Genomic DNA, 24,562 nt, shown 5'->3' on the forward strand with positions numbered 1-24,562 from the left:
CTGGGCCAATCCAAAGCCAAGAGCTTCGGGTGGGTGCAGGGGCCCAAGGACTTGGACCATCTTCTACTGCTTTCCCAGGCCATAGCAGAGAGCTGGATGGGAATTAGAGCAGCAGGGACTTGAAACAGCGTCCATATAGGATGCCAGCACTGCAGGCATTGGCTTTACCCACTGCACCACGGTGCCGGCTCCAAGTTAAGCTTTTTTATATTCACACGTAGTCTTTGGATTTCTGTGCCTGATTTGTTTCACTTAACATGATGTCTTCCAGGTTCATCGTGATGTTGCAGATGCGATTTCCCTTTCAAGGACAGGATTCCCTGTCCCAGAGGCACTGCAGGATCCGGCTGCGGAGGCCCCGGGCTGAGGCCCTGCAGGTGTCTCTCAGACACCACCCCACCAAGGCGCCTGCGCTACTGGCCCGCCGGCTGTTTAGGTTACAGCTGTGTGCTCCTGACCTTTCTCTGGAAGTCTCAGAGGCACCGTGGTCTGAGCAAACAGCCTTCGGCTGAGGCTGGAGACCTGCGATCCTCGCCTCTTCTTTAGACAGTAAAGAGATTTAGAGACAGGCCTGGGTTCAAAGCCCAGATCCAACACCAGTTTGTGGGCTTCAGAAAATTATTTTACCTCTCAAAGTCTTGGTTTCTTTATTCGCAAAATGAGGATAATAAAGGGACCTACTGCACAGGGTGTTGGGAAGGATTTAATGAGATAATATGTACCAAATGTCCAGGGCATTCCCTAGCATTTAAGGGTTTAATGAGGGTGGCTCCTTTTCCTTATTTACTCTGGAAGAGTGCCTGCAGAAACAGAGACCTAGCCCATTTCAGTGCATGGAAAACACCCCTTTGCAACCCCTCTGCTCCTGCCTGGCTCAGAGCCGCATTATTTTTGGCTGGGACTGGTGCAGTAGTCTCCCAGCCAGCATCTCACACCCATCTTTGGGTTACTTTCACTCTTCTGCCTTGACCCTTTCCTTGGCTGCTCCTGACCAAAAAATTTAGACCAAATTTCTTTCTTTCTTTCTTTTTTTAGATGTATTTATTTATTTAAGAGAGAGGGAGAGAGAGAGAGGTCTTCCATCTGCTGGTTCACTCCCCAAATGGCTGCAATCAATGGCCTAGAGCTTCTTCCAGGTTTCCCATATGGGTGCAGGGGCCCAAGCACTTGGGCCATCTTCTACTGCTTTCCCAGGCCATAGCAGAGAGCTGGATGGGAAGTGGAGCAGCTGGGATCAGAACCGGCACCCATATGGGATGCCAGTGGCCACCAGAGAAGGTAGCCTAGTAAGACACAGAGCTGGCCTCAGTAGAATTTCTTTCTTTCTTTTCTTTTTTTTCAGTCGAATTTCTCAACTTGAAGTTCAAGGCCCTCTGTCCATTGCTCCAGCACATTTGTTTTCCCAACAATACAGTTTGTGTGTGTTGGTGGTGGGGTGGGGTGGGGTGGGGAGCACACAAAGGATGTGAAATCTGAAGGCAAGGTCCAGTGCTGGGATCGTGCACTGTCTCCTAGATGACTGAGTAAGTCATCTAATCTTGGGGCAGGCGCTATGGCACAGCAGCTTAAAGCCCGGGCCTGTAGCGTCAGCATACCATAAGGTGCCGGTTTGAGTCCTGTATCCTCCACTTCCCATCCAGCTCCTTGGGCCCAGGAGACCCAGAAGAAGCTCCTGGCTTTGGATCGTCTTAACTCCGGCCATTGCAGCCATTTGGGGAGTGAACCAGCAGATGGAAAACCTCTCTCTCTCTCTCTCTCTCTCTCTCTCTCTCCCCCTCTCTCTGTAACTCTTTCAAATAAATAAAATAAACCTTTTTAAAAAAATCATCTTATCTCAGGTCTACATGTACAAAGAAAAGTTCCTAACGGTACCCCATGAGACACAGTATGATTTTCGTCCCTCTTTCCTGCTGGACTGTGAGCTTTGTGGGCAGGAACCGGGTGCATCCCGCTCATCATTTTCTCTTCTGGGCTCAGCCCGGGTCCTGGCCCTTGATGGGTGTTCAGTACTTGTTTGTGGAATGAATGATGAACCCGGTAGTCAGGATTCGTTTCGGCACCGCAGGTGAACCGTCTCGGACAGTTACCAGGAGGCGGGCGCAGGAGGTGGCTGTGGCTCTGCAGGTTACTCGTGCAATGACCTCAGCCACATTCCCTCCCTTTCTGGACACAGTCAGTGTAAGATGCGAGGGTCAAAGGCACTCCTGGCCGTCCTTGGCTCCATCCCAGGCCGGTGCAAGCAAAGAGTTCAGGAAACGCTTTCCCAGTGGATGGAGTCTAGTCCGGCCTGGCCCCCTCTGCCCTTTACCCCACGGGAAAGAGGGCGCCCCCTTCGGGTCCCGCCTACACTCGGCCCCCGAAGGGCGTTCCTTATCCGGGAGCCAGAGCCGGAGCCCCAGGAGCGGGAACGGAATGTGGGTTGGGGGAAGTGGGCCGAAGCGGGGCTGTCAGGGGAACGGGCCGGGGGAGCGCCGGCCGCCTGGGAGAGCGGGTCGGGGACTGGCGGGGAACAGCCCGAGCGGGCGGGCCCGGGAGCACCCCGGGGTCAGCGAGCGCCGCGCGGCCGGCAGGCACGGAGAGGTCGGCGGAGCAGCGGGCGGGGAATGTGGGGGTGTGAGCTGGCCCGGGGCCCCGGCGGCCGCCAGCGAGGACTCGCCGGGGAGGGAGCGACAGGGAGGGCCGGGGGCAGCTGGAGGACGCGGGGTCAGCGCGGAGGGGCGCCGGGCAGCTGACCGGCAGCGGCTCGCGCGGAGCGCCGGGGTGGGGTGCGGGGCGGGGAGCGCGCATCGGGGGCGGGGGGCGGCGTCGGCGCTGGGGGTGGGGGAGCGGGTTGGGCGGCTGCGCCGGCTCCGCTTCAGCCGCTGCCGCTAGGGCGCGGGGGGCGGGGGGCTCGGCGCCGCGAGCTCGGCCATTGTGGGAGCCGCTCCCCTCGGCTCCGCCGCGCTCCCCGCCGCTGCGCTCCAGCCCGGGGCGCGCCGGCCGCCGCCGCCGCCGCCTGGGTCGCTGCCGCCCGCCGGTCTGCTTTCTCCTGCCGTTCCGAGGGTAAGGCGCAGGGCGCGGAGCTGGGTCCGGGCTCCTTGCGGGACTGCGGGGTGTGCGGCGGCGCCCAGGGCGCGGTGATGGATCGCGCGGGGCGACCGCGCCCCAGCGCCGGACAGAGGCGGCCGCCGCAAGCCGGGTTGACAGGCGCGGGCAGAGAGGTTGCCCGGGCCTCGCACCTGCAGCCCCAGCGGCCGGTGCCCGGGAGCGGCGAGCACGCAGGGCTGGGGTTTCCCCTGGGCGGGCGCTGCCCGGCCCGGAGGGAGGCGTGTTCCCCGGGAAAATGGAGCACGGAACCTTCCCGGGGCCGGGAGAGGGACCTGCGGGAGGGGCAGAGCCAGCCGTGGAAGGACGCTTCCCAGCTGCTGGGCCCGGCCGCTGGCCCCCGCGCCCTCTCGGTCCTTGGTCGCGCGTCCCCGCTCTTTGTCAGCCACGCGCGGCGGGCACGCGGACCCACGCGCGCCGCCACCCGCTGGCGGGCGCGGCCTTCCCCCGCTGTGGGGGGACGTGGATGGGGGTGAGACTGGGGCTGGGGGCGCAGCCGGCGAATGCCGGGTAACCTGCGGGTCGCGGACCCGACCTACGGCCTTCGGAGTCGACTGGGAACGTGGGCGCGCGCTTCTGTAATGCAAAATTGATGGAGTGACTCGGGCGACCCAGGGGTGGGGCAGGCGCCCTGGGGTCAAACAGGTGTGTGCGAAGGGCCGAAGAGGGACCCGGGCAGAGGCGCGGAGGGACGGTTTCTGCGGGAGGAGGCCGTGGGTGAGCCGCCTTTGTAGTAAAATGGGCGTCTAGAAGAGGAATGGGCGGTCCTGAACTGAAGCAGGTGGTCCAAGAGGAGGGGCGTTTTCCTGCCGAGGGTCGAGGGCCCAGGTTCCGGAGCCTGGGGCCGTCGTCCCGGCTCCTGACCCGGCTGTAAGAGCCCGGAGGTGGGCGTCGGGATTGATGAGGGAGAGGGTTGAATGCTCCAATAAAGGACAGAGCCGTGCCAGAACCTGGGTGCTTTTCTTTCTGCCTTCTATAGCTGGATCCCTTCTGGGTGTTTCATGGGAAGAGGGCTCCCATTGCTGCCGGCTCAGGGGTGCCCTGGCCGGGCTGTTCTGTCTGCCCAAGGCTGCCTAGAAGCGGCCCTTGCCGTTTGATGTTTCTTTTGTTATCTCTTTGAATGCTGTGTCTGTGGTGGGGGCTCTGCCAGTGACCCAAGAGGCTGACTCTGTCCCTTGCCGCCTTGAGGATGCAATCCCTATAATCCAGGAGGGGCTGTGCCCAGGGCCCCGTGGTGTCTAGCCATTTAGGCCACCTCCCTGTCTCCACAACAGCCTGTGTGCAGGAATTCCCCCTAAGGGAAAGTCATGGTTCCTGCGCTCCCTGGAGCCCAGAGCCACAGCGAGAGCTGGTTACCTGGGCTGCATCTGGGGCCTGTAGGAAGGCAGGTGGCTGAAGGCACGCTCTGCTGGAGCCAGGGAGGTGAGCCGTGCGTAACAGATGGCTGTGGGAGGTGAGCTTGGCCTGGCCAAGGGAAGGCTGCCCAGTCTGGCTGATGGAGCCCAGCTGGCTCCAGAGTGACTGTGTTTCCATGCAACTCTCTCTCACCACTATCCAAACTGACCAGAAATATGGACTTCCTGTACCATCTGCCCACCCACCCCTATGCTGTGCCACTTATTTCCATACCAGCCTTCGGAATGAGCAAATGAGTGCTTTATCTCATGCCTCCTGTGTGCCATGCATGGCACCAGCCCAGTTTTACCTTTGCATTTCATGATGTTCGTAAGACATCCTCTAAGGTGGAATATTGTCCCCATTTTACAGATGAAAAAAGTGAGTCTCAGGTGAAGTGACTTGTCCCAGACCACACCATTCTACATGGCTGGGCTTTATAGCCAGATCTGTCTGACTTCGAGCTGAGTCCTTTTTCTAATATAGCTGCTGGGGGGGGGGGGGTAGAGTGGGAGACATCAGGGGATTTCTGCTGTTTGAGTTCGTGCTTTGTTTCATGCCTTGCCATTGAGATGGTGCTCTAACTTTTTGAAAATACTTTCCATCTGTTGCCCTATTTTATCCTTACAGCATTCCTGGGAGGTAAAGAGACCAGAAATGTAATAATAGATGCTGTTCAGTGCATGCTTGCTGGGAAGCAAGTGCTGTTAAGTACTTCACCTGCAGGGCCTCCCCTAGTCCTTGCAAACAACCCTGGGCGGTTAGCTGCTGTCATCAGCCCATTTTTGTAGCTGAAGATACTGAGGCTCCAAAGAGATTGAACGGTTCCTCCAAGGTCACAGGGCTGTGCATGGCAGAGTGGGGTTTGAAACCACATCTTTCTGTCTCTGGAAACCATGAGTTTGAGCCTTCAAACATACAAATAACAATAGTAGTGCTCACCAGTAATAGGAGCTAACTTTCATGTAGGATTTTAAGATTGATAGATATATCATATATATATATATATATATTTATATTTATAAAATTTCATGGGATTTCCCCCACACCTTGTGAATTACTTCTGGCATGCACTGTCATTGTCCCATTTTCCAGATGAAGAAGTTGAGGTTCAGCTAGGTAAAGCAGTCAAGTCAGTGGCAGAACCAGGACTAGTACCTGTGCTTTCTGAGCCCCAGTGTTCCTCATGTGACCCGCGCCGTCTGTTCACATTCATCCCTCTCTCCTCCAGATCCCTTCTCCCCTGGACTCCCAGGCTGTCCCGCTGCAGCCGCTGCCCGGATCATGTCTTCCTCAGATGAAGAAACGCTCAGTGAGCGGTCGTGTCGGAGCGAGCGGTCGTGTCGGAGCGAGCGGTCTTATAGGAGCGAGCGCTCAGGGAGCCTGTCTCCCTGTCCCCCAGGGGACACCTTGCCCTGGAACCTGCCACTGCATGAGCAGAAAAAACGGAAGAGCCAGGATTCGGTGCTGGACCCCGCGGAGCGCGCTGTGGTCAGAGTCGCCGGTAAGAGCGGTCCCCCAGCGAGCCGGGCACCGTGGGTGAGAGGGAAGGCTGGGCTGGTGTGCACTGGCCAGGGTGGGGGACAGCGGGACCCTCCTCATGACCATGTCAGCTGCAATCTAACTTGTAACTATTCCTGCTGGAGAGATGATGAGATCATATGCCAACATCACACCTGTCTCAGTTTTTGCCTCTTTCCCTGTCATTGTCCCCATTCAGCTGAGTTTTCTATGCATTCCCCATCATGGCCTATGGACAGTTTACATTGAATCTGTTCAGTTACTCTTATCTCAAAAATATTTCCCATATTACATCTTAGACTTTAGACTTACCCCTTTTAAAGGCTGAATAATATTCACAGTTTTCTAAATCCTACTTTTTTGCCATCATCACAATGGTGAGCATATTTAAGAATAATAACGTCTGACTCTATTGAGTTACATTCTTGTAAAGAAGTCCTCAGAGAGAGTGGCTTCACTCCTGTCCCCTTCCGAAGTGGGGTGTACGTTCACCCTCGGGGCAGTGTGGCATCTAGGGGCTGCCTCCTCCCCAGCTGGGAGGTGCCCAGTCCCTGGCCAAGCCGCAGAGAGTCAAGAGGTTGTGAGTGTAGGCTCTGGGGTCAGAGTGGCAGGGTGCTGGTCTGTGGCCCTGCCACTGATCAGCTGTGTGGCCCTGGGCAAGTCCCTTGTCCTGTTGAGCCTCACTTTCCTTGTGCTTAGAATGCCCCCTCTGCCTGTTCGCACCGAGGGTTAGATGAGGCAATGTGTGTAAACCCTTAGCCCGACGTGTGGAGCAAGGGAGATGCTTCCATGAAAGTCACCCCGAGCTCCACCCCTGGAGTACGCTCTGCATCTCAGCAGGAGTGGGTGCCGGGGTGCAGACCGGATGATAGACGCAGCTGTGCCTGCTGCCGGTTCACCAACGTCTCCTACTTCCAGTCCATCGCCGAGGCCCGTCCTGCTGCCTCCTCTGTGTCTCTCAGATAACGCATCCCGCTCCCTTCTACTTTATCGTCTCCTATTTGCCCCTTCCAACGACAGGCTGGCCCCCTTCCTCCACATGGCTAACAGTATTTATTCTAAGATGCAAACCTGATACCATTCCTCAGCTGCTTATACACCGTCTTTGTTGCCTGACTCCCTGAGGGATAGAGGCTTCCGCATGCCCGGCAGAATCAGGCCCCAGCCCACCTCTTCAGCTCCACCTGCTGCCACGTCTGCCCCCAGGTGCCCTGGCATGTGTTACTGTCACTTGCCCTCTGGAGGTTTACATCTCACAGGGTCAAACCTGCATGCTGTCGTTTTCTTTTTCTGCAAGATGCTGCTAACCCTTCCTCCTCCTCTTAAGTGCCACCTCCTCTGTCCCTATGCCCCCCAGTGGTGTCCAAAGCTCCCTCCTCTGCTCTCATAGTCACATTCTTCTGTCCTCTGGGTTCCCTGGTCCAATCTAGCAGTTAACCCATAGGGGGGCCCAGCACTCCCTTGGGATTGTGCCTTGTTTATGCTTTCACCCCCAGTGACTTGTCCGGGGCCTTGTGCGTGCTGGAGATCAACCAGTATTGAGTCACTGAATGTATGCAAAGAGTGTTTAGAAGGTTATATGCAGCAGATTGTGACCCAGGAGTGGACAGTGGGCTGTAATGGAAAGTTAGAAGAAAGAGGGTTATACGGGCTCAAGTAATCAGGAAAGGGTTGTAGCCAGAGCTACCCCCAAAGAAGGAGATGCCAGTGGGGCCTGGATGGCAAGCTGCAGAGCCTGAACTGCTGGTGGGCAGTAGGAGCCCTTGGGGGAAGTCATTCTCAAGACCTGTGGGTTGGGGGTAGGCACTGTGGTGCAGTGGGTTAAGCTAGTGCCTGGGATGTCCCACCTCTGTTTTTTGGTTTTTGTTTTGTTTTGTTTTTTTGACAGGCAGAGTTAGACAGTAAGAGAGAGAGAGACAGAGAGAAAGGTCTTCCTTTTTCCATTGGTTCACCCCCCAAATGGCTGCCACGGCCGGCGCTCTGCGCCGATCCAAAGTCAGGAGCCAGGTGTTCTCCTGGTCCCATGCAGGTGCAGGGCCCAAGCACTTGGGTCATCTTCCACTGCCTTCCTGGGCCACAGCAGAGAGCTGGACTGGAAGAGGAGCAACCGGGACAGAATCCAGTGCCCCAACTGGGACTAGAACCCGGGGTGCCGGCGCTGCAGGTGGAGGATAACCTAGTGAGCCGCAGTGCTGGCCGTTCCGCCTCTGTTTTCAGTCCAGCTTCCTGCTAATGCACCTGAGAGGCAGTGGATGATGGTCCAAGTACTTGATTCCCACCTTCCATGATGGAGTTCTGGCTTTCGCCTGGGTCAGCCCTGGCTGTTGCAGGCATATGAGGGGGGCAGGGGGGAAGTGAACCAGCAGATGGAAGACCTCTCTCTGTCTCTCCTCCTCTGTCAGTTACTCTGCCTTTCAAATAGTATATATCATATATATGATACATATAAATATTATAAATATTTATATTTATATCATATATATTATACATATATAAACATTATAAATATATATGTATAATATATACTCTTTTTAACCAAGAAAAAAAAAGTCCTCTGGGCCTGTGGCGTCAGCCAGTCATAGATTTCCGAGCTGTCTCTTGGGTGCAGGGGCTTCACTTGTGCCCGGGCTCACGGGGCTATGACTCAGGGCCTCTGACTCAGTCTCCTTGTTCTGCTGCAGGCAGAGTAGCTGCTTCCTTCTCCTTTCCTCAGGCCCTCTTCCCGATCCTCCAGCACGCGCGCAAGCATATGGATGGCTTTGTGGTGGTTTCTCCTTTCAGTGTTCTCTGGAGGAGAGGCCCACGGGACCATTGGCCTGCTGTTCAGGATTCTGAGTCCAGATTGGTAAAGCGGAGTGGACTCCAGAGGGCTTAAGCCTAAGGCAAAGCCCCTGGGGATGCTGCTAGGTCAGCTGAGCAGAGGGGTGCGGCTGCTGGGCTGGGTCTCTGCATCCTGACACTGCCAGTGACTGTCTTGAGGAGGGGGCTGGGCCAGGGAGGCTGCACATGGGGAGACTGCCGTGGTTAAAAATAACTTGTGCGCTGCAGTCGGGCGTGTGTTTCTTTAGCAGGAGAGAAGGGAGGCAGCAGAGAGGAGGCGGGACTGCCGCTTTAGGGTCTTGGCTGAAATCTCTGTGTGATCCGAGGACGTTGTCGCCCCCTCCTGAGTAAGGCATGGGCAGCCTGACCCCTCTGCAGGGACGCCCTGGCGGGAGGAGTGGGAGCCCCGGGTGGCTCTGGAGCTGGCTGAGGCAGACCTCTCCTTCCGGGAGGAAATGAAGTCAGTGTTACACTGGAAGCCAGCCTGGCCTGTGCTTCCCCGCCCGCTGATCTGGGTTACAAGGCCAAGTCGGGGTGTCGGAATCCGTCTCACTAAGCGCAGAGCCTCTCCCTTCCCTGGCCCCATTTGCTGTCCCGAGCTGCTCGAAGGGCCTCACCCTTGGTTCAGAAGGCTGGTGGCAGAACCCTGCTGGCCACACACTGTGGAAGACAGAGGCCTGTGAGAGGGCCAAGAACTCTGCTGGTCTCAGTCTACAAAGTCAAGGCAGGTTCCAGGGACTCCAAGCAGCTGCAACCCTGTCCCATTTTCTTTTTCCCAGCCTCATCCTTTCCCTCCATTGTTTTTCCTCCCTCTTTGCCAGCCGTCTTCTCAGCTCTCTAAGCCCAGCCACACTGAAATGTGGCAGCGATCACTCAGGGGAGTGCTTGTTTCTGTTGGTCAGCTTTGTGCCTTGCACAGAGATTTTATAATAACGCCGTGTGTTAGGCAGGATGGGTGTCAGGAGACTCACAGGACTGGTAGGCCCAGATCTTCTAAGTACATTGATATTTCCATTTTCTTAAGCAAGACCTTGCAGATAATGATCTAGATAGCCGACTTGGTCTCCACACATACCTGGGAGACCTTTTGATCTTTCCTGGGAGAGGCCTTATGATCCTGGCCCATAGCAGAAGGAGCGGGCAGTGACCAACGATGGAGAGAACTTCGCTGTTCCCCTGAGGCTCTCCTGTCTTTGGTGAAGAGCAGTGGTAATAGCCTGATTCAGGGGCGGAGGGCAGCAAGGAATGGGGCAGTTACTCAAGCAAGGAGCACAACTCTAACAGGTAGAGAAGGGAAGAGGAAAAAAGGCTGCACCCCTCAGGACCTGTGGGGAGTGGGTGGCCACGGAGGACAGGACAGACTGTCACACAGTTGTACACTGTGCACCCTCTAGGGAGCAGCGGTCACATTTGCTGTCAATGTAGATTTGGTTATTAACACAGATTTCCTGCAGTAGGCAGCCAAGTGGGTCATGTTTGGGTGAGGTCAGGGTTGGGTGCAGGAGGGGCCCATCATCCACCAATCAGGTATTCATCCAGCCAACATCACACACTCAAGACCCTCCTGGGGACTGGTGCTGTGGTGTACAAGGTTAAGCCTCTGCCTGCAGCACCAGCACCCCATATGGGTGCCAGGTTGAGTCCTGGCTGCTCCACTTCTGATCCAGTTCCCTGCTAATACTCCTGGGAAAGCAGCAGAGCATGGCCCGAGTGCTTGGGCCCCTGCACCCATGCGGGAGATCCAGAAGCTCCTGGCTCCTGGCTCCTGGCTTCAGACCAACCCCACCATGGTCATTATGGTCATTTGAGAAGTGAACCAGTGGATGAAAGATCTCTCTTTCTCTCTGTAACTCTGCCTCTTAAATAGATAATAAATATTTTAAAAAGACCCTCCTATTCCTTTTTTTTTTTTAAAAGATTTATTTATTTGACAGAGTTACAGAGAAAAGGAGGGAAAGTGAGGGAGATCTTCCATCTGCTGATTCACTCCCCAAATGGCTGCAAATGATCAGGATGGCTTAGGCTGAAACCAGGAGCCAAGAGCTTCATCTGGGTCTCTCGTGTGGGTGCAGAGGCCCAAGCACTTGTGCTGTCCTGTGCTGCTTTAGCAGGGAACTGGATCAGACGTGGAGCAGTGGGGACTCAAACCAGGGCCCAGATGGGATGCATGAGTCACAAGCTATGGATTTACCCACTATGCCACAATGAAGTGTGTGTGTGTGTGTGTGTGTGTGAGAGAGAGAGAGAGAGAGAGAGAGAGGGAGAGAGAGAGCCATCTGCTTGTTCACTACCCTAGATGGTCCCAGCATAGGGGAGCTGGGCCAGCCGGAAGCCAGGAGCGCACTGACACGGAGCTGGGTGTGAAGTGGAGCAGCCAGGACTCCAGCCAGTGCTCCTACGGGATGCCGGTGCTGCAGGTGTCGGCTTAACCCGCTGTACCACAGTGTCAGTCCCATGACTTCACTTCTTGCAGCCTCGGTTTCTCTTATCTGGAAGTGGGAGATGATGATGCCTTCTCAGAGGACCCCTGAATGAGAATTGGGGGCCTGTTACCACCCTTAGTGGGGCCATTCCTTTTATCTCCCGCGGCAACCAGAATCGGGGGGGGGGGGGGCTGTTACCACCCTTAGTGGGGCCATTCCTTTCAACTCCCGCGGCAACCAGAAGGGGTGGCAGCTTCCTGGAGCAGCAAGGAAGCCCAGCCAGCTCTATTCCTTCCTTTTGTCCACTCCAGTGTGTTGTCAGAGAGCAGTTGGAAATGGTGTATTCTGACCAAACCAGGAGTGAGAAATGAGGCCCTAAAACAATTCCTTTCCTCCTTTGCCCCACAGCCTTTCTTGCGCCGAGGCTCTTTGGAGCTTTGAATTGTAGAAAGCTCCTCCTCCTTCCCTGGCTTCTCTACTTCTTTGTTTCAGTGTTCCCCGAGTTCCTGGGCCTGGCCTGGAGCTCAGTTTCAGTGGCATGAGGGATGAGCAGCGCGCCCTGAAAGTGGGGCAGAATGAATTGTAGCTACACACCACCAGCTCAGCTGCAGCTCTTTGAAAGTAAATCTGGGTCACATCAGCTGCAGGGATGGAAACTGACCACGTGGGCAGAATTCTGTGCAGGCGGCAGAACAGACAGCCGATCTGTCTTTTCTCTAAGGTTCAGGGTCCCCGGGGGACCCCAGCTGGTGAGGGAAGATAGTTGCTGTGTTGCAAGGTGCAATGCTGTCATTTTTAAAAAAGATTTATTTATTTATTTGAAAGTCAGAGTTACACACGGAGAGGGGAGGCAGAGAGAGAGGTCTTCCATCTGTTGGTTCACTCCCCAGTTGGCTGCAACGGCCAAAGCTGGGCCGATCAGAAGCCAGGAGCCAGGAGCTTCCTCCGGGTCTCCCATGTGAGTGCAGGGGCCCAAGGACTTGGGCCATCTTCTACTGCTTTCCCAGGCCATAGCAGAGAGCTGGATCAGAAGTGGAGCAGCCAGGACTCGAATCGGTGGCCATATGGAATGCCGGTACTGCAGGTGGCGGCTTTACCTGCTGCGCCACAGCGCGGCCCCTCAATGCTGTCTTTATGCCATCAGCTTCCCATCATGCTTTTTCAGAGACTTCCTAGGTGACATGGAGTCTGCCTTATGGCTTTCCTGGGGAGCTGGGACTGAGTGAGGTTAGGGCTGCAGAGGAAGGACTGGTTACTTTGGGGACTGTGCAAGGCCCATGGGCGTCAGAGACTGGATTCCCCCAGAGGAGCTAAGATTGCAGCAGGATCTGGGGCTGCACTCTGCACTGCCTTTTGTTTCAGCAGCCCTGCGCCCGAGGACCAGCCTGTGAGCACACCTGGGGGTGAGTACTGCATTAGCAAGCCAGCGTCACTAATGTGCAGCACTGAGCCTGGCCAGCGTCTCTCTTCTCATTTGCTGTGGCCAGGGTGGGTCATGACTTGGCCACCTGGCCAGCTTCCTGGCTCTGCCTCGGCTTTCCTGGAGGAGCAGAAGGGGTGTGTGCGGCTGGCTGCAGTCTCTGCCTGGACTGAGGGTGCGGATGCAGAGAGCACGTGAGGCCCCTGCAGGCTGAAGAGCGATTATGGGCTGATGTTTCTGTCCTGAGCTCTGCCCCACACTTACCCCAGGAGATACGAGACTTCTGTCTTGTGGTCCAGGGGAGGATTCTGCCCTGATCCTCATTGGGTGTATCTCTGGGCACAGCTCATCTTCTCACTCCACTTGCTTCCTTTACCATTCATTTTGCAAGGGTACAGCTTTTGGAGTCAGTTAGAATCTCAGTTTCATCCTTTGCTTGCCAGTTGAGCGACCTGAGGAGTAAAGCTTCATTTTTTCACACTTAGGATGGGGACACAAGAATGGGTGTAAGATGCGTGGCCCTGACTCAGCCTGTAGTCAGCCCTTGATACATGTTGGCTGTCCTCATTAATATTGTTTATTCACTCATAGACTTGTTCCCTGGTTCACAAATGTCCTTATTTGTCCCCTTGCCCATTTACTGATCATGCACTTGCTCGTTTAACAAATGGGCTACTTTATTCTAGACTCAGACTGGGCCTCACAGCCCAGCCCTGCCAATGAAGCCAATTAGAATGGAGCATGGGCTGTGCTATACTGCCAGCCCAAAGGGCACTTGGAGGAAATCCTGGAAGGAATGGGCCTTGGAGCAGTGATCACATTTGTGATGGGACTTGGCAAACAAATAGGAATTTGTCTGACAACCTGAATATCCCTGTTGCTTGTTTTTGTTCTTGCTCTCCTTTCTTTGGTCTCAGTAGGAAAGAAGGAAACTGAAGAGAGAACAGCTGGTGGCAGTTAAGAATTAAAGAATCCAGAGGGTGATTTGGGGAGTGAACTTTGGACCCCAGTTCAGGAGTTCCTGAGAGCTGAAGCCAGCTGGGACCCACTAGTAAATGATATCTGGGAAGGCTGCTGCCTACAGTCCTCAATGTGTGCTAGGGTATTTTTTTTAAAACTTAAATTTTAAAAAAAAATTTATTTGACAGGTAGAGTTATAGACAGTGAGAAAGAGAGACAGAGAGAAAGGTCTTTCTTCCATTGGTTCACTCCCCAAATGGCCGCTACGGCCGGCACTGTACCAATCCGAAGCCAGGAGCCAGGTGCTTCTTCCTGGTCTCCCATGCGGGTGCAGGGGCCCAAGCACTTGGGCCATCCTCCACTGCCCTCCCGGGCCACAGCAGAGAGCTGGATGGGAAGAGAAGCAACTGGGACTAGAACCCAGAGCCCATACGGGATGCTGGTGCCACAGGCAGAGGATTAACCAAGTGAGCCATGGCGCTGGCCCCAGGTATTTTTTTTTTTTAATTCAATTTATTTATTTGAAAGGCAGAGGTACAGAGAGAGAAGGAGAAAAAAGATAGAGATCTTTCTTTTGCTGGTTCACTCCCTAAATGGCCTGGGCCAGACCGAAGCCAGGAGCCTGGAACTCCATCCGGATATCCCAGGTGGGTGACAGGGGCCTGAGCACTTGGGCCATCATCCGCTGCTTTCCCAGGTACATTCACAGGGAGCTGGATTGGAAACAGAGGGGACTCAAACCAGCCCTGGGGTATGGGATGCAGGCGGATTGACCCACAGAGCCCTTCACTGACCCTTGTGCTAGGTGTTTTACATAAGTTTTTTCATCCTCACAGAACCCTGGGAGGTAGATGCCATACTCAACAGAAAAGAAAGGTCAAGGAACTCTGAAGTTAGATAGGAAGCAAATACAGGGCTGGGACTCAGCATTGCTCAGTGTGCATGGCAGCCCCAGGCACCCAACAGGGCCAGTCTGTCCTTTGGAGTTCTTCAGTGCTGTGCTTCAGGTCAACATAACTCCAAAGCCCTGCATTTTCCAGAACATTTCAAACCTATACTAAAGTAGGTGGAATAGTATAACGAAGCCCTATCAGCCAGAAACAGTTATCAATACATGGCTAATTTTTTTTTAAATAAACATCTCTCTCTCTCATTTTTAAAAAATATTTATTTATTTGAAAGGCAGAGTCACAGAGAGGCACAGGCAGAGAGAGAGAGAGAAGGAGAGGTCTTCCATCCACTGGTTCACTCCCAAAGATGGCTGCAACAGCCGGAGCTGGGACGATCCAAAGCCAGGAGTCAGGAGCCGCTTCCAAGTCTCTCATGTGGGTGCAGGGGCCCAAGGACTTCGGCTGTCCTCTACTGCTCTCCCAGGCCATAACAGAGAGCTGGTTGGGAAGTGGAGCAGCTGGGACTTGAACCAGCGTCCATATGGGATGGCGGCACTGCAGGTGACCACTTTACCTGCTAAGCCACAGCGCTGGTCCCCATGGCTAATTTTATTTCATTTACATATGCCAGTTACATAAAAAAAAGTTGAGTAATCATAAGCTTTACCCTCCCACACTTTTATTATTTTATTTATTAATTTATTTGAAAGGCAGAGAGAGAGAGTGCAACAGAAATAGCGACCTTCCATCTGCTGGTTCACTCCTCAAATGCCTTCAATAGCCAGGTCTGGGACATGCAAAAACCAGGAGCCTAGAAATCAGTCAGGGTGTCTTACGTGGGTGGAAGGGACCCAAATCCTTGATCTAACATCTGCTGCCTCTTAGAGTGCATATTAGCAGGAAACTGGAACTCAAGCCCAGGCATTCTGATATGGGTTCCAGGCATCCCAAATGGCATCTTAACCATGGCATCAAACACCCATCCCCCTCCCACATTTTTAAACCATTATATTCCATCACTTACCTGCTCCAGAGATCCTGTCTAAAGACTGGAACCAGGGCCAGTTGATCCACACAGCCCAGAGAGTTCATAAGGGATTGTGACTCCCTAATGCCAGAGCCCCAGGAGCAGCATGGCCCTCTAGTGCTGCTCAGCTGATCTGGTCTTTCCAGATCTACCCCTCCAAACATACAGAGATGGGACCAGGTCCAGCATCTGGAAACCTGATAACTTGATCTCTTAGGATAGCATCTGTGTTGTCTACAGCATCTCCAACCCATGCACCCTGGGTCTGAATTGGGACCCTGCCAGTGTAATTGGGGAAAGGTACCTAAGAAAATGGGTTTCAAGGATTCAATCTTGAGAGACAGAAATTGAGATACAATAGGACTGAAGCCTTTAACATCATGGAGGGAAGGAGTTCTGTTGTGAGAAGGACTGTGCACCCCAGGCCTGTCTGTCCTGAAGCTAGTGAAAGTTCCACAAGACTGATCTCAGTTGACAGCAGCAGCCACCACCCTTGGGGGCCTTCCTGGGCCTCAGGGTTTGTGCTTGGTTTCCAGGCTACCTGTGCCTGTCCTGGTCCCTTTAAGGGCAGTGGTAGCTGGGGAGATGTTTTCAGTAAAGGAAGCTTCATAGGTAAGACACTGCCCCAATTTGGGGAACCTCCCAGTTTCCAAAAGAGTGCAGGCTGCCTGCAGCCCTGTTTGGTAGGAACCTCAGAGGCCCCCCACACAGAAAAGACCCTCTCCTGGCCCAGAGCAGGAAAGGGGATTTGGTGTCAGCTGATTCCTTCAAGAGGAAAAAGAGAACAGCTTAATCACAATGAGGCTGGGGGACAACAGAAGGGCCAATGCCTTTCCCACCGGGATTATTGTGTTCTGAGTGCCAGCCTTTGTGCTCAGCGTGTCCCATGCTGTATTTGACCTTGTCCTCAAAACAACTCTAAGAGACAGAAGCAAACCCAGAGTTCTGTGACTTCGCTCAGGGTCTCCCTGCCAGTCAAGGTCCATGCTGGCAATGGCGCTAACTCTGCCTAGGGCAACCCATTGCCTCCCCCATTATAAGGAATCGTGGTTTAATAATAGCTAACATCTGTGCAGCACTTCAAGGTTCATGGAGTGCCTTAACACCCATTATCTCCATGTGCTTCAGGAGGTCCTGGGTGGGTACGCATTCCACGCCCCTCTGGGACATCTGCCTATCAGGGGTCCAGCCTTTGCTCATTTTCTCCAGGAAGGATTGGAGGATCTCTGGCATTGGCTCTGCCAAGCCAGGGGAGGCGGCTTAGGAAGAAGCTGAGGTGGAGAGACGTGGCCAGTTGCTATGGTAACCCAGATGGCTGGGTAACCATTTTGAAGGTTGCTATGGTAACAGGCCACTGGGTGGCAGGGATCTTGTCTTTCTGGGTGGCTGGCACCATCCACTCCTTGAAATTTGAGATGTTTCACTTTCTGAACAGAAGAGGGCAGCATGAGAGTGGGCAAAGGCTTCTTACCCCAGTGCAGATTTGGGCACTGAGGGAAAGCTTAGAATGGGAGCTTTGGCTGGGATTGGCCTAACTCTGTGCCCCAGAGGCTGGGGGAACTAAGACTCCTGAGACTAGAACTTCGCAGTTTTCTCCCAAGAGGAAGAGAGAGTAAGACCTGGGGCAGTCACTTCCGTGTGGCTGGCATGGCTACTACTGGGAAATGTGAACGGCACAAGAGACAGCTTAGCCCTCCAAGGAGGAGTGGAGGGAACACACCACACACACAACTACCTATTTATAAAACATCAGTTAACACATGTAAAATAATGCAGCATGAGCCAAGCTGGAGTGCTGGGGGTAAGCCTTCTAGAGGTTGGGGGAGGGGCGCTAGCAGAAAGAGAACAAATCTTTTACTTCCCTCTTTCCCTTCTGTTGTGAAATGCCTTCAGTTCTTGAGTGGACACTGAATTGTGTTCTCAATTGTCTTGAATCACAGATCTAGCCCCTACCTCTCTACCTCTGTATGTGTTCAGTGAAGCGTCCATTCCCTCAGCAAATATTTGCAAAGTATTGCGTTGGGCCTATGATGAAGAAAGATGAGATAGATGTCTCTGCTCTCAAAGCATGTAGGGACCAGGAGGTCAGTCGAGGAGGCAGTGATGCACACGCCCACAGTTCATGTGCTTGAAGCCCCAACAACACGGGAGAGAAGCTGGTTGGGATTTTTTTTTTTTTTTTTTTTGACAGGCAGAGTTAGACAGTGAGAGAGAGACAGAGAGAAAGGTCTTCCTTTCCGTTGGTTCACCCCCCAAATGGCTGCCACGGCCAGCGCGCTGCACCAATCCCAAGCCAGGAGCCAGGTGCTTCCTCCTGGTCTCCCGTGTGGGTGCAGGGCCCAAGGACCTGGGCCATCCTCCACTGCCTTCCCGGGCCACAGCAGAGAGCTAGATGGGAAGAGGAGCAACTGGGACAGAACTGGCGCCCCAACTGGGACTAGAACCCTGTGTGCCAGCGCCGCAGGCAGAGGATTAGCCAAGTGAGCCGGGGTGCCGGCCACTGGTTGGGATTTTGATGATGGCATTTTCTACCTGGGTTACTTAAACACATCTTCACCTGGGGTGAGCTTTCCCCCCCACAGGATCTTAGTAGGTGGAGTTGGGGGTGGACTCCTTGGGCAAAGGGTCAGAGTTTGTTTATAGGGGGAGGTGCTGTCCACAAGGAAGATAGATATCAACATATGGAAGACTTTGCCTGCCTGGGGCTTACATAGGGATGCTGTAAATTAGGATGACACCCTAACTTTCTACTGACAAGTGAGTATTTTTGGATCATCTGGTTCACTCATTCAACTAAGCAAAACTTTAAACAAATGCTTACTGAGGGCCAGGTTATTTGCTAGAAGCTAAGGATCCTGTGGTGAGCAAAACAGACCACAGGCCCAGCCCCCAGGGAGCTAATGATTCAGTAAGGAAGACACTGAACGGGGTAACTAAGTACGATGGGTTTTAACAAAAGGGTATACGGGATTCAAGAGGCTCTACTAATAAGGAGAATCGAGGCAGGCTTCCTGGAGGTTATTTCATAGGAGAACGCCTGGGAGGAAGCAGGTGCAAGGCCCTGAGGTGAGAGAGAGCACACAAGAGGAGCTGAAAGCAGCAGAATGAGGCAGGGCTTTAAGGACACTGGCACCTGACGAGCTTAAGTGGGCAAGGACAAGGAAAAAAACCAAGGTCTTACCTTGTGTTACCCTCCTTCCCCACTAGATGCCCTCCTGAGTGCATCCCGCCTCCTGCTTCCCCCACTGCAGCCCCAGAAATGCAGCAGCAGTCTCTCCTGTCTAGAGCAAGGAAAATCGCAGGAAAGGAGAAAGCCTCTGAGCCCTCCTGATGGCGTGGTCTGGCTATAAATGCAGACTATTGCTTGAAAAACACCAAAAAGCCCTCCCCTTCCTAGGCTTCCTTCTTCCCATCCTCTCTCCCCAGCAGCCGCTTTGTTCCTCTGGTCTTGTCCAATTTTCTCTGTATAAAACAGGAACATCAGCCAAACATGTGGACTTCCCCCTTCCCATTCATTAGAAGAATGCATTACTTCAAACTCCCATGGGACCATTTAAATGCAAATTTTTGTCAAGAAAGCAATTTGAGTCTGAGAGAAGCCCTGTAGCCACAACTCAAATCAGAACTTTCTTCCTTGATGACTGTGTTTCTCAGCAGGAATCTCACCCTTTACTCTCTGCCCCCAAGACCCAAGTCTTCAACAGAGCCTGATTCCCAGAGTCGACTTTCCCTTGTGGCCGCTGTTCTCACCTCACCTTTGGCAAGCATCAGTTAACAATTCTTAAGGACCTGCTCCCAAAGTGGCATGTGCCCCAGGAGGGGATTGAAGGGGCTTTTCTGTTCACTCTGATGAAAACGAGGAGGCAGATGTCTATATGAGGTGTCTGTGTTTGTGTGTTTGTGTCTGGGCCTTCTTGGCTCCACTGGTATAAAATAATGTAGGAAATGCACATGACTCAGCACTGATACAGTCAAGATCCCCAGAGTTAGCATTTCTGTATTCTCTGCTGTTTATGAAAAATGTGCTTGTGCCATCAATCACTGACTCCTTCATCCTGCATTTCCCAATGGAAAGCCTTTTACACATTTAAAAAAAAAAACCTCAAACTCATTCCCCTCCTTTTCCTAATCTGACACCAAACTGAATTAGCTTTTTTTTGTTTGTTTGTTTAAGCACACAGGATTAAACTGGAAGGAAATGAGTATTTGTCCAAGGATCCTCCCTGTCTTCTTTTGGGTCCTTCCCTGAGTGATCTCCATGCCCAGCACTTGGGCAGGTCAGCAGAAGTCAGGGAAGAAAGGTGTGATTAATGACTTGCTCACCCGATTTCTGCTCATGGTGTGATGTGGAAACAAGCAGCATGTGCCTGTTAGTTGAAAAGCCCTCCTTCTCCTTCTTGGTATTAAAGCGCTGAGCATTGACCAACACTTGGCATTACTCACAAGGTAGAGACAGTCCCAGCCCCAAGGGCAACAGGCTCCTCCTTCACGTTGAGAACTGGCCCTGAAATGGAAGCCCTTGGAGCCCTTCAGCATCCCGAGGATTCTTTCTTTCCTTGCTCACGTGTCCTTACCGTGAGGTGAACCAGGCTAACTTCTTACCCACAACTACCACTCACCCCCAGAAAAGTCAGGACAGAGGGAGGACGATGGCTGAAAGGCGTCGCCTGCCATTGATCTACCTGAGTTCCTCACCCAGGACTGCCTGCCCCAGGGCCGTGAGTGGCACACGAGTGACGACCTGCCGAAGGGGCGAACTCCCCCTCCAATGGCCCCAGATCAGTCCCTGCCTCCCCACCAGTTTCCTTTCTTTCCTTTCTCCTTTCCCCTAATAGCAGACTAATTGGCTTCTCTCCCTTCTCTGACCAGTTACGCTCCAGAACCCCGCCTTTGTTCCCTAACCGTCCCGGTTCAGGCTCGGGTTCCCACTTCGCTCCCTTTTGGCCTAATTCGCTGTTCAGATGCCTGTCACAGTTTAATAATCCTGCCGGGGCCTTGTCCGCCACAGATGTACGGCGTCCACGCCGCGGCGCAGTCAGAACCTCGGTTCTCTCCCCCGCCCCCGTGGTCATTGCCGGGGCTCCTTGGTCTGGGTTACTTCGCGGGGCTGGGTCTGCCCCCCTCACTTCTGGTGCAGTTTCTCCCGCTCCTGGGAAACCCTTTGTTCCCGGGGGGTTCTTTGCGGTCCGTTCGCCCTTTGCCCCCACACTGCAGTCCTGTCCCGAGCTTGACCTGGGCCTCCTCCTGGCCCTGTGTGGCCCCGGGATCTGAGGCACCCTGGTCTTTTCCCGCTCTGCCCTCCCTCCAGGGCTTCTCCAGGTCCTTCCCCTGCAGCCTCAAGGGCCCAGCTCGGTCTCTCTCCAGCCAGGGGGCTCCCTTCTTTGTCCCGGCTCCGGGCGCGGGTCAGCACGGATCGGGGCCGCCCGCCCACCCTGTGGAGTCGGCCCGGGGTCTGCCCGTCGTCCCGACCCGCGGGGCCTCCCCGGCAGCCGGACTCCCGCGTGGGCCGGCCTCTGGCTGCGGCCTTCAGTCCGGGCCGGGGAACCGTGTGGACAGCCGGCCCGGGGGGCCGAGGACGCGCCGGACCGCGGAGGCGTCCGGTAGAGGGGCGGAGAACGGGCCGGGCCTGGCGCTCCTGACAGGAGGAGCCGCCGCCGCCGCCGCGCCGGGGCGGGCTGAGGGAGGAGCGGAGCCGAGGGGTGGGGAGGCGGAAACGCGAGCCGGGACCGGCGGAGCGCGAGCGGGCCGGCTGCGGGCGGGCTGAGGAGCGGAGCGCGACTAGTCAGGCCGGGCGAGGCGGGCAGAGAGCGAAGAACCGACGAGCGAGGGCGCCGCCGCCGCCCCCCGAGCCGCACAAAGGGCCGAGGCTGGGGCCGCCGCCGCCGCCGTCTCCTCGGCGCGCGGGCCTGGAACCGGCGCCCCCCGGGGCCCGGGGCGAGCGCGGCGCGGGCGGCCATGGCCGGCTACGTGCCGGGTCAGCAGCCGGCCAACCGCAGCCAGGAGAAGGAGTTCGTGCAGGCGTACGAGGATGTCCTGGAGCGCTACAAAGGTAGGGCCGGAGCCGAGGCCCGCGGGCCGGTGCGGCGTGGCCTTCGGAGCCCCGCGGCTCCGCCGCTGCAGGTGGGGCGGCCGGGAGGGGTCGCGCCCACCGCGCTGGGGCTGGGCTCTAAGCAGCTGTTTGTCGGGGCCAGTTTATTTAGAGTTGAGATAAGCCCTGGGAACCCTCAGCTACAGTAGTCGGCGCTTTCATATCGCCCGGTACAGTGTTTGCCCTATTATCTGGCCCAGCTGGAGGGAGGCGAGACTAGGCGCTGGCCGGGGAGGAGGAGGAGTTGGGGGCTAGGGAACTCCCCCTGCTCTGCTCCCTGCGCGATCGTCCTAGGACCTGCGAGTGCCCGCCAAGGGCCCCTCGCCCCCTTTTGTCTCTCCAGAGCTCGCAGGAGTGGCGCCGAAGCAGAGGTCTCGAGCCCCGGGGTGTTTCGGGTCGGGTGGGCAGCGGGGTCAGCAGAGTGTGCAGTTTTTTTTTTTGGGGGGGAGGCCACCCCCTACCCGCTTTGGGGGTCTGGGCCTGAGTGAGGCAGGGGGCTATTTCTGGTTTTCCTTCAAAATGAACATTAGTCTGGGAGCTCGGATTGCAGCCCCCGGAGGCTCTCTTGGGAAGCAGTTCTGCAAGTTAATGCCTGCTGGGAACCGCGAGTGCAGAGCGAGAAAGTTTTGACAGGGGCTGCGGGCTGCCTTTCCCTCGCCACTGGAGGTGCCCTAAGTGGAAGCCCTGGGTGCGTGGCCTTGGGAGGCCCTGGCTTTGATCTCTAACATCCAGTTCTGGGATTTTGCTTTGGGTGGCAATTGTGCTTTCCGCAGAGGTGGAGATTTTCCCAGAAACCACATAGGCAGCACTTTTTTTTTTTCCCCCAATTTTATTTAGCTCTGGACCTTGTGATTAGGCCTTTAGTTTCTTTTCATGTGAAGGAGAGAAAACTCAGCCCTTATGACAGAGTCCAGTGTGGTTGTTTATTTACGACACCTACCCACTGAAGGGAAACTAATGCAGAAGCTGTAAAACATTCCTTTTTTTTTTCTTTTTCTTTTTTTTTTTTTCTTGTGGCACTAGAGCTGTGCTTGAGAATGCAGCAGGGAGAAGGAGGGGGAGAGAGAGAGGGAGGAAGAGGGAGAGAGAGAGAAACTAGAAGGATCTGCTGGGACTTCTACTTTTCCCATCTGCATCACCTCCTGTAAACTGTCCGGCTTCTCCTACCCTCAGCAAGTTTTCTGTCAATCCCCTGTGGTCTTTCTTTTAAGAAATGTAGTTCATTTCAGAGCACATAGAGGTTAGATCGTGCTGAACTTCATTGAAAAAAAAATGCCGCTCAGTGTATGGGTCCATTAAGTTTCCTTTGCAGGCTTTTGAGCAACAGTGTACCCTTCAGAGGGAGGATTCTACTGGGGCTGTCTCCGGCTGTGACAGCTTTAAACCAGCAGAGTGGAAGCAGCAATAGGTGAGGAATCTCAGTACCTCACTGGCTCCCGTTGCTGGTGGCCTCTCGCTGAAAGGAAGTTGTGCTGCTGGCGAGCAGAGCGGGGACAGAAGGGAGAAAGAAGCAGGGCTCTCTTGTTTCCGAGAGGCCGCTCCTGTTCAGTTCCTCTAGCTGTCTCACTCAGTGTGACTTTCCTCTGAAGGACTTTGATCAGGTGCGTAGGAATTTGATCTTTCCTAGACACAAATGTCTTTCTTGAGTGGAGGAATGAGTCAAAAATTGCTGGCCAAAGTAAATGAGCTTGAGCTGGATGGGGTGGTGGTGCAGTCTGCTCTCTGATAGGTGCACAAGACACTCTCTTTTCCCCCACTGCACCAGCACCATTCTCATTGGGAAGTCTGAGTGGCTTAGCATCCGGGCCTTTGTTACTTTGCTGTATGGAATTCCTGCATGTGCAGACTTAGAGATCCTCTTACTGCCTAACAGAAGAACTGTTTGCTTAAGCAGGGGAGTGTGCTAAAATATAGAGTGACCAGGGGAGATGGTTCCTAAGGATAATACCAGGAATTAGTTTTGGAGAGTGATGGGGAAATAGATATTGAGGTTGATGGCGTTCTCAACTCATTGGTTGCCCTCCAGATTACTTTGATCTTTTTCTGTCTGCTGCTGATAATTTGTAGTCATCTCATTCTACAAACTGAAGCAGTATTTTTTTAATGCAGGAGAGCTACAGTTTTCAGCCACATAAACTGCCTCTGGAGGGGCTAGGGTGAGAAGGGGAGCAATGCGTTTGCAGTGTGAAGGGAGCAGACTCTGTATATTGCAGCTGTATTAGGAGTGGTTGTCAGGCATGGATTTTCCAGAACGGTCTTTGGCAACCATTTCCCTGTGTGTTGGTAGTGAGCATGGTCTTGGCAGGACTAGATGATTCAGCATGGACATAAATGCTCTCCCTCATTTCCTAAATGTCCCAAAGGCTCTTTCAGATAGCTGGCTAGTAAACAGGAGGCATTAGATAATAACTCTGGATCCTAGAGTTTCAGTGTGGGCAGCAACCACAGGGTACATCCTTACTTCTTCCAGTCCTCCAACCATTATTCAGTCTCTCGGAGGTGACACAATTTCAGGTACTGGAGATGCCGGAATTCTGAATGAGATCTGGCTCCTGCCCTTGGTTAATCATATCTAGCAAGGGGAAGATATATGCCAACAAGTAATTATGATACTGAGATAAGTGTTAGAACAGAGGCGTATATAAAGTACTATGAAAACAAGAGGAGGGGTGAGAATCTCCTCTTGGGGTTCATGGGGAGATTTGACGAAGGAGGTGACACTTGAGAGGACTTTAAGGGATGAATAGGAGTTAACCAGTTGGAGGAGGGTGGGTGGAGAGCAGAGAGGGGAAATAAATAGCACGAGAGGCAATAGTGAATGGAGGGGTTTAAGGAATTTAAGTAGCTGGGTGCCACTGAAGGACCAGAGTTTAAGTGGGAGCACATGATCCTGTAAAGAACCCAGTGACCAGCTTGTAAGAATTCTTTTACAGC

General features: G+C 54.2%; 1 protein-coding gene across 3 annotated transcripts in view; it reads left to right on the forward strand.

The window, feature by feature from the left end:
* Window positions 1-2,360: 2,360 nt before the first annotated feature.
* MACF1 (microtubule actin crosslinking factor 1) overlaps window positions 2,361-24,562 on the forward strand; it is a 411,586-nt gene continuing 389,384 nt past the window's right edge. For 2 of the 3 annotated variants that reach the window (XM_062191021.1, XM_062191023.1), the window contains exons 1-2: window positions 2,361-2,414; window positions 5,711-5,983. In XM_062191021.1, coding sequence (XP_062047005.1) covers window positions 5,764-5,983 — 220 coding nt within the window. In that variant the 5' untranslated portion in view covers window positions 2,361-2,414; window positions 5,711-5,763. Of the gene's footprint in view, window positions 2,415-5,710; window positions 5,984-24,562 lie in introns of those variants that run through there. The other variant, XM_062191025.1, reaches the window with a different exon arrangement.

Source organism: Lepus europaeus, chromosome 5 (assembly GCF_033115175.1).
Source record: "Lepus europaeus isolate LE1 chromosome 5, mLepTim1.pri, whole genome shotgun sequence".
In the NCBI taxonomy this organism is placed as follows: domain Eukaryota; kingdom Metazoa; phylum Chordata; class Mammalia; order Lagomorpha; family Leporidae; genus Lepus; species Lepus europaeus.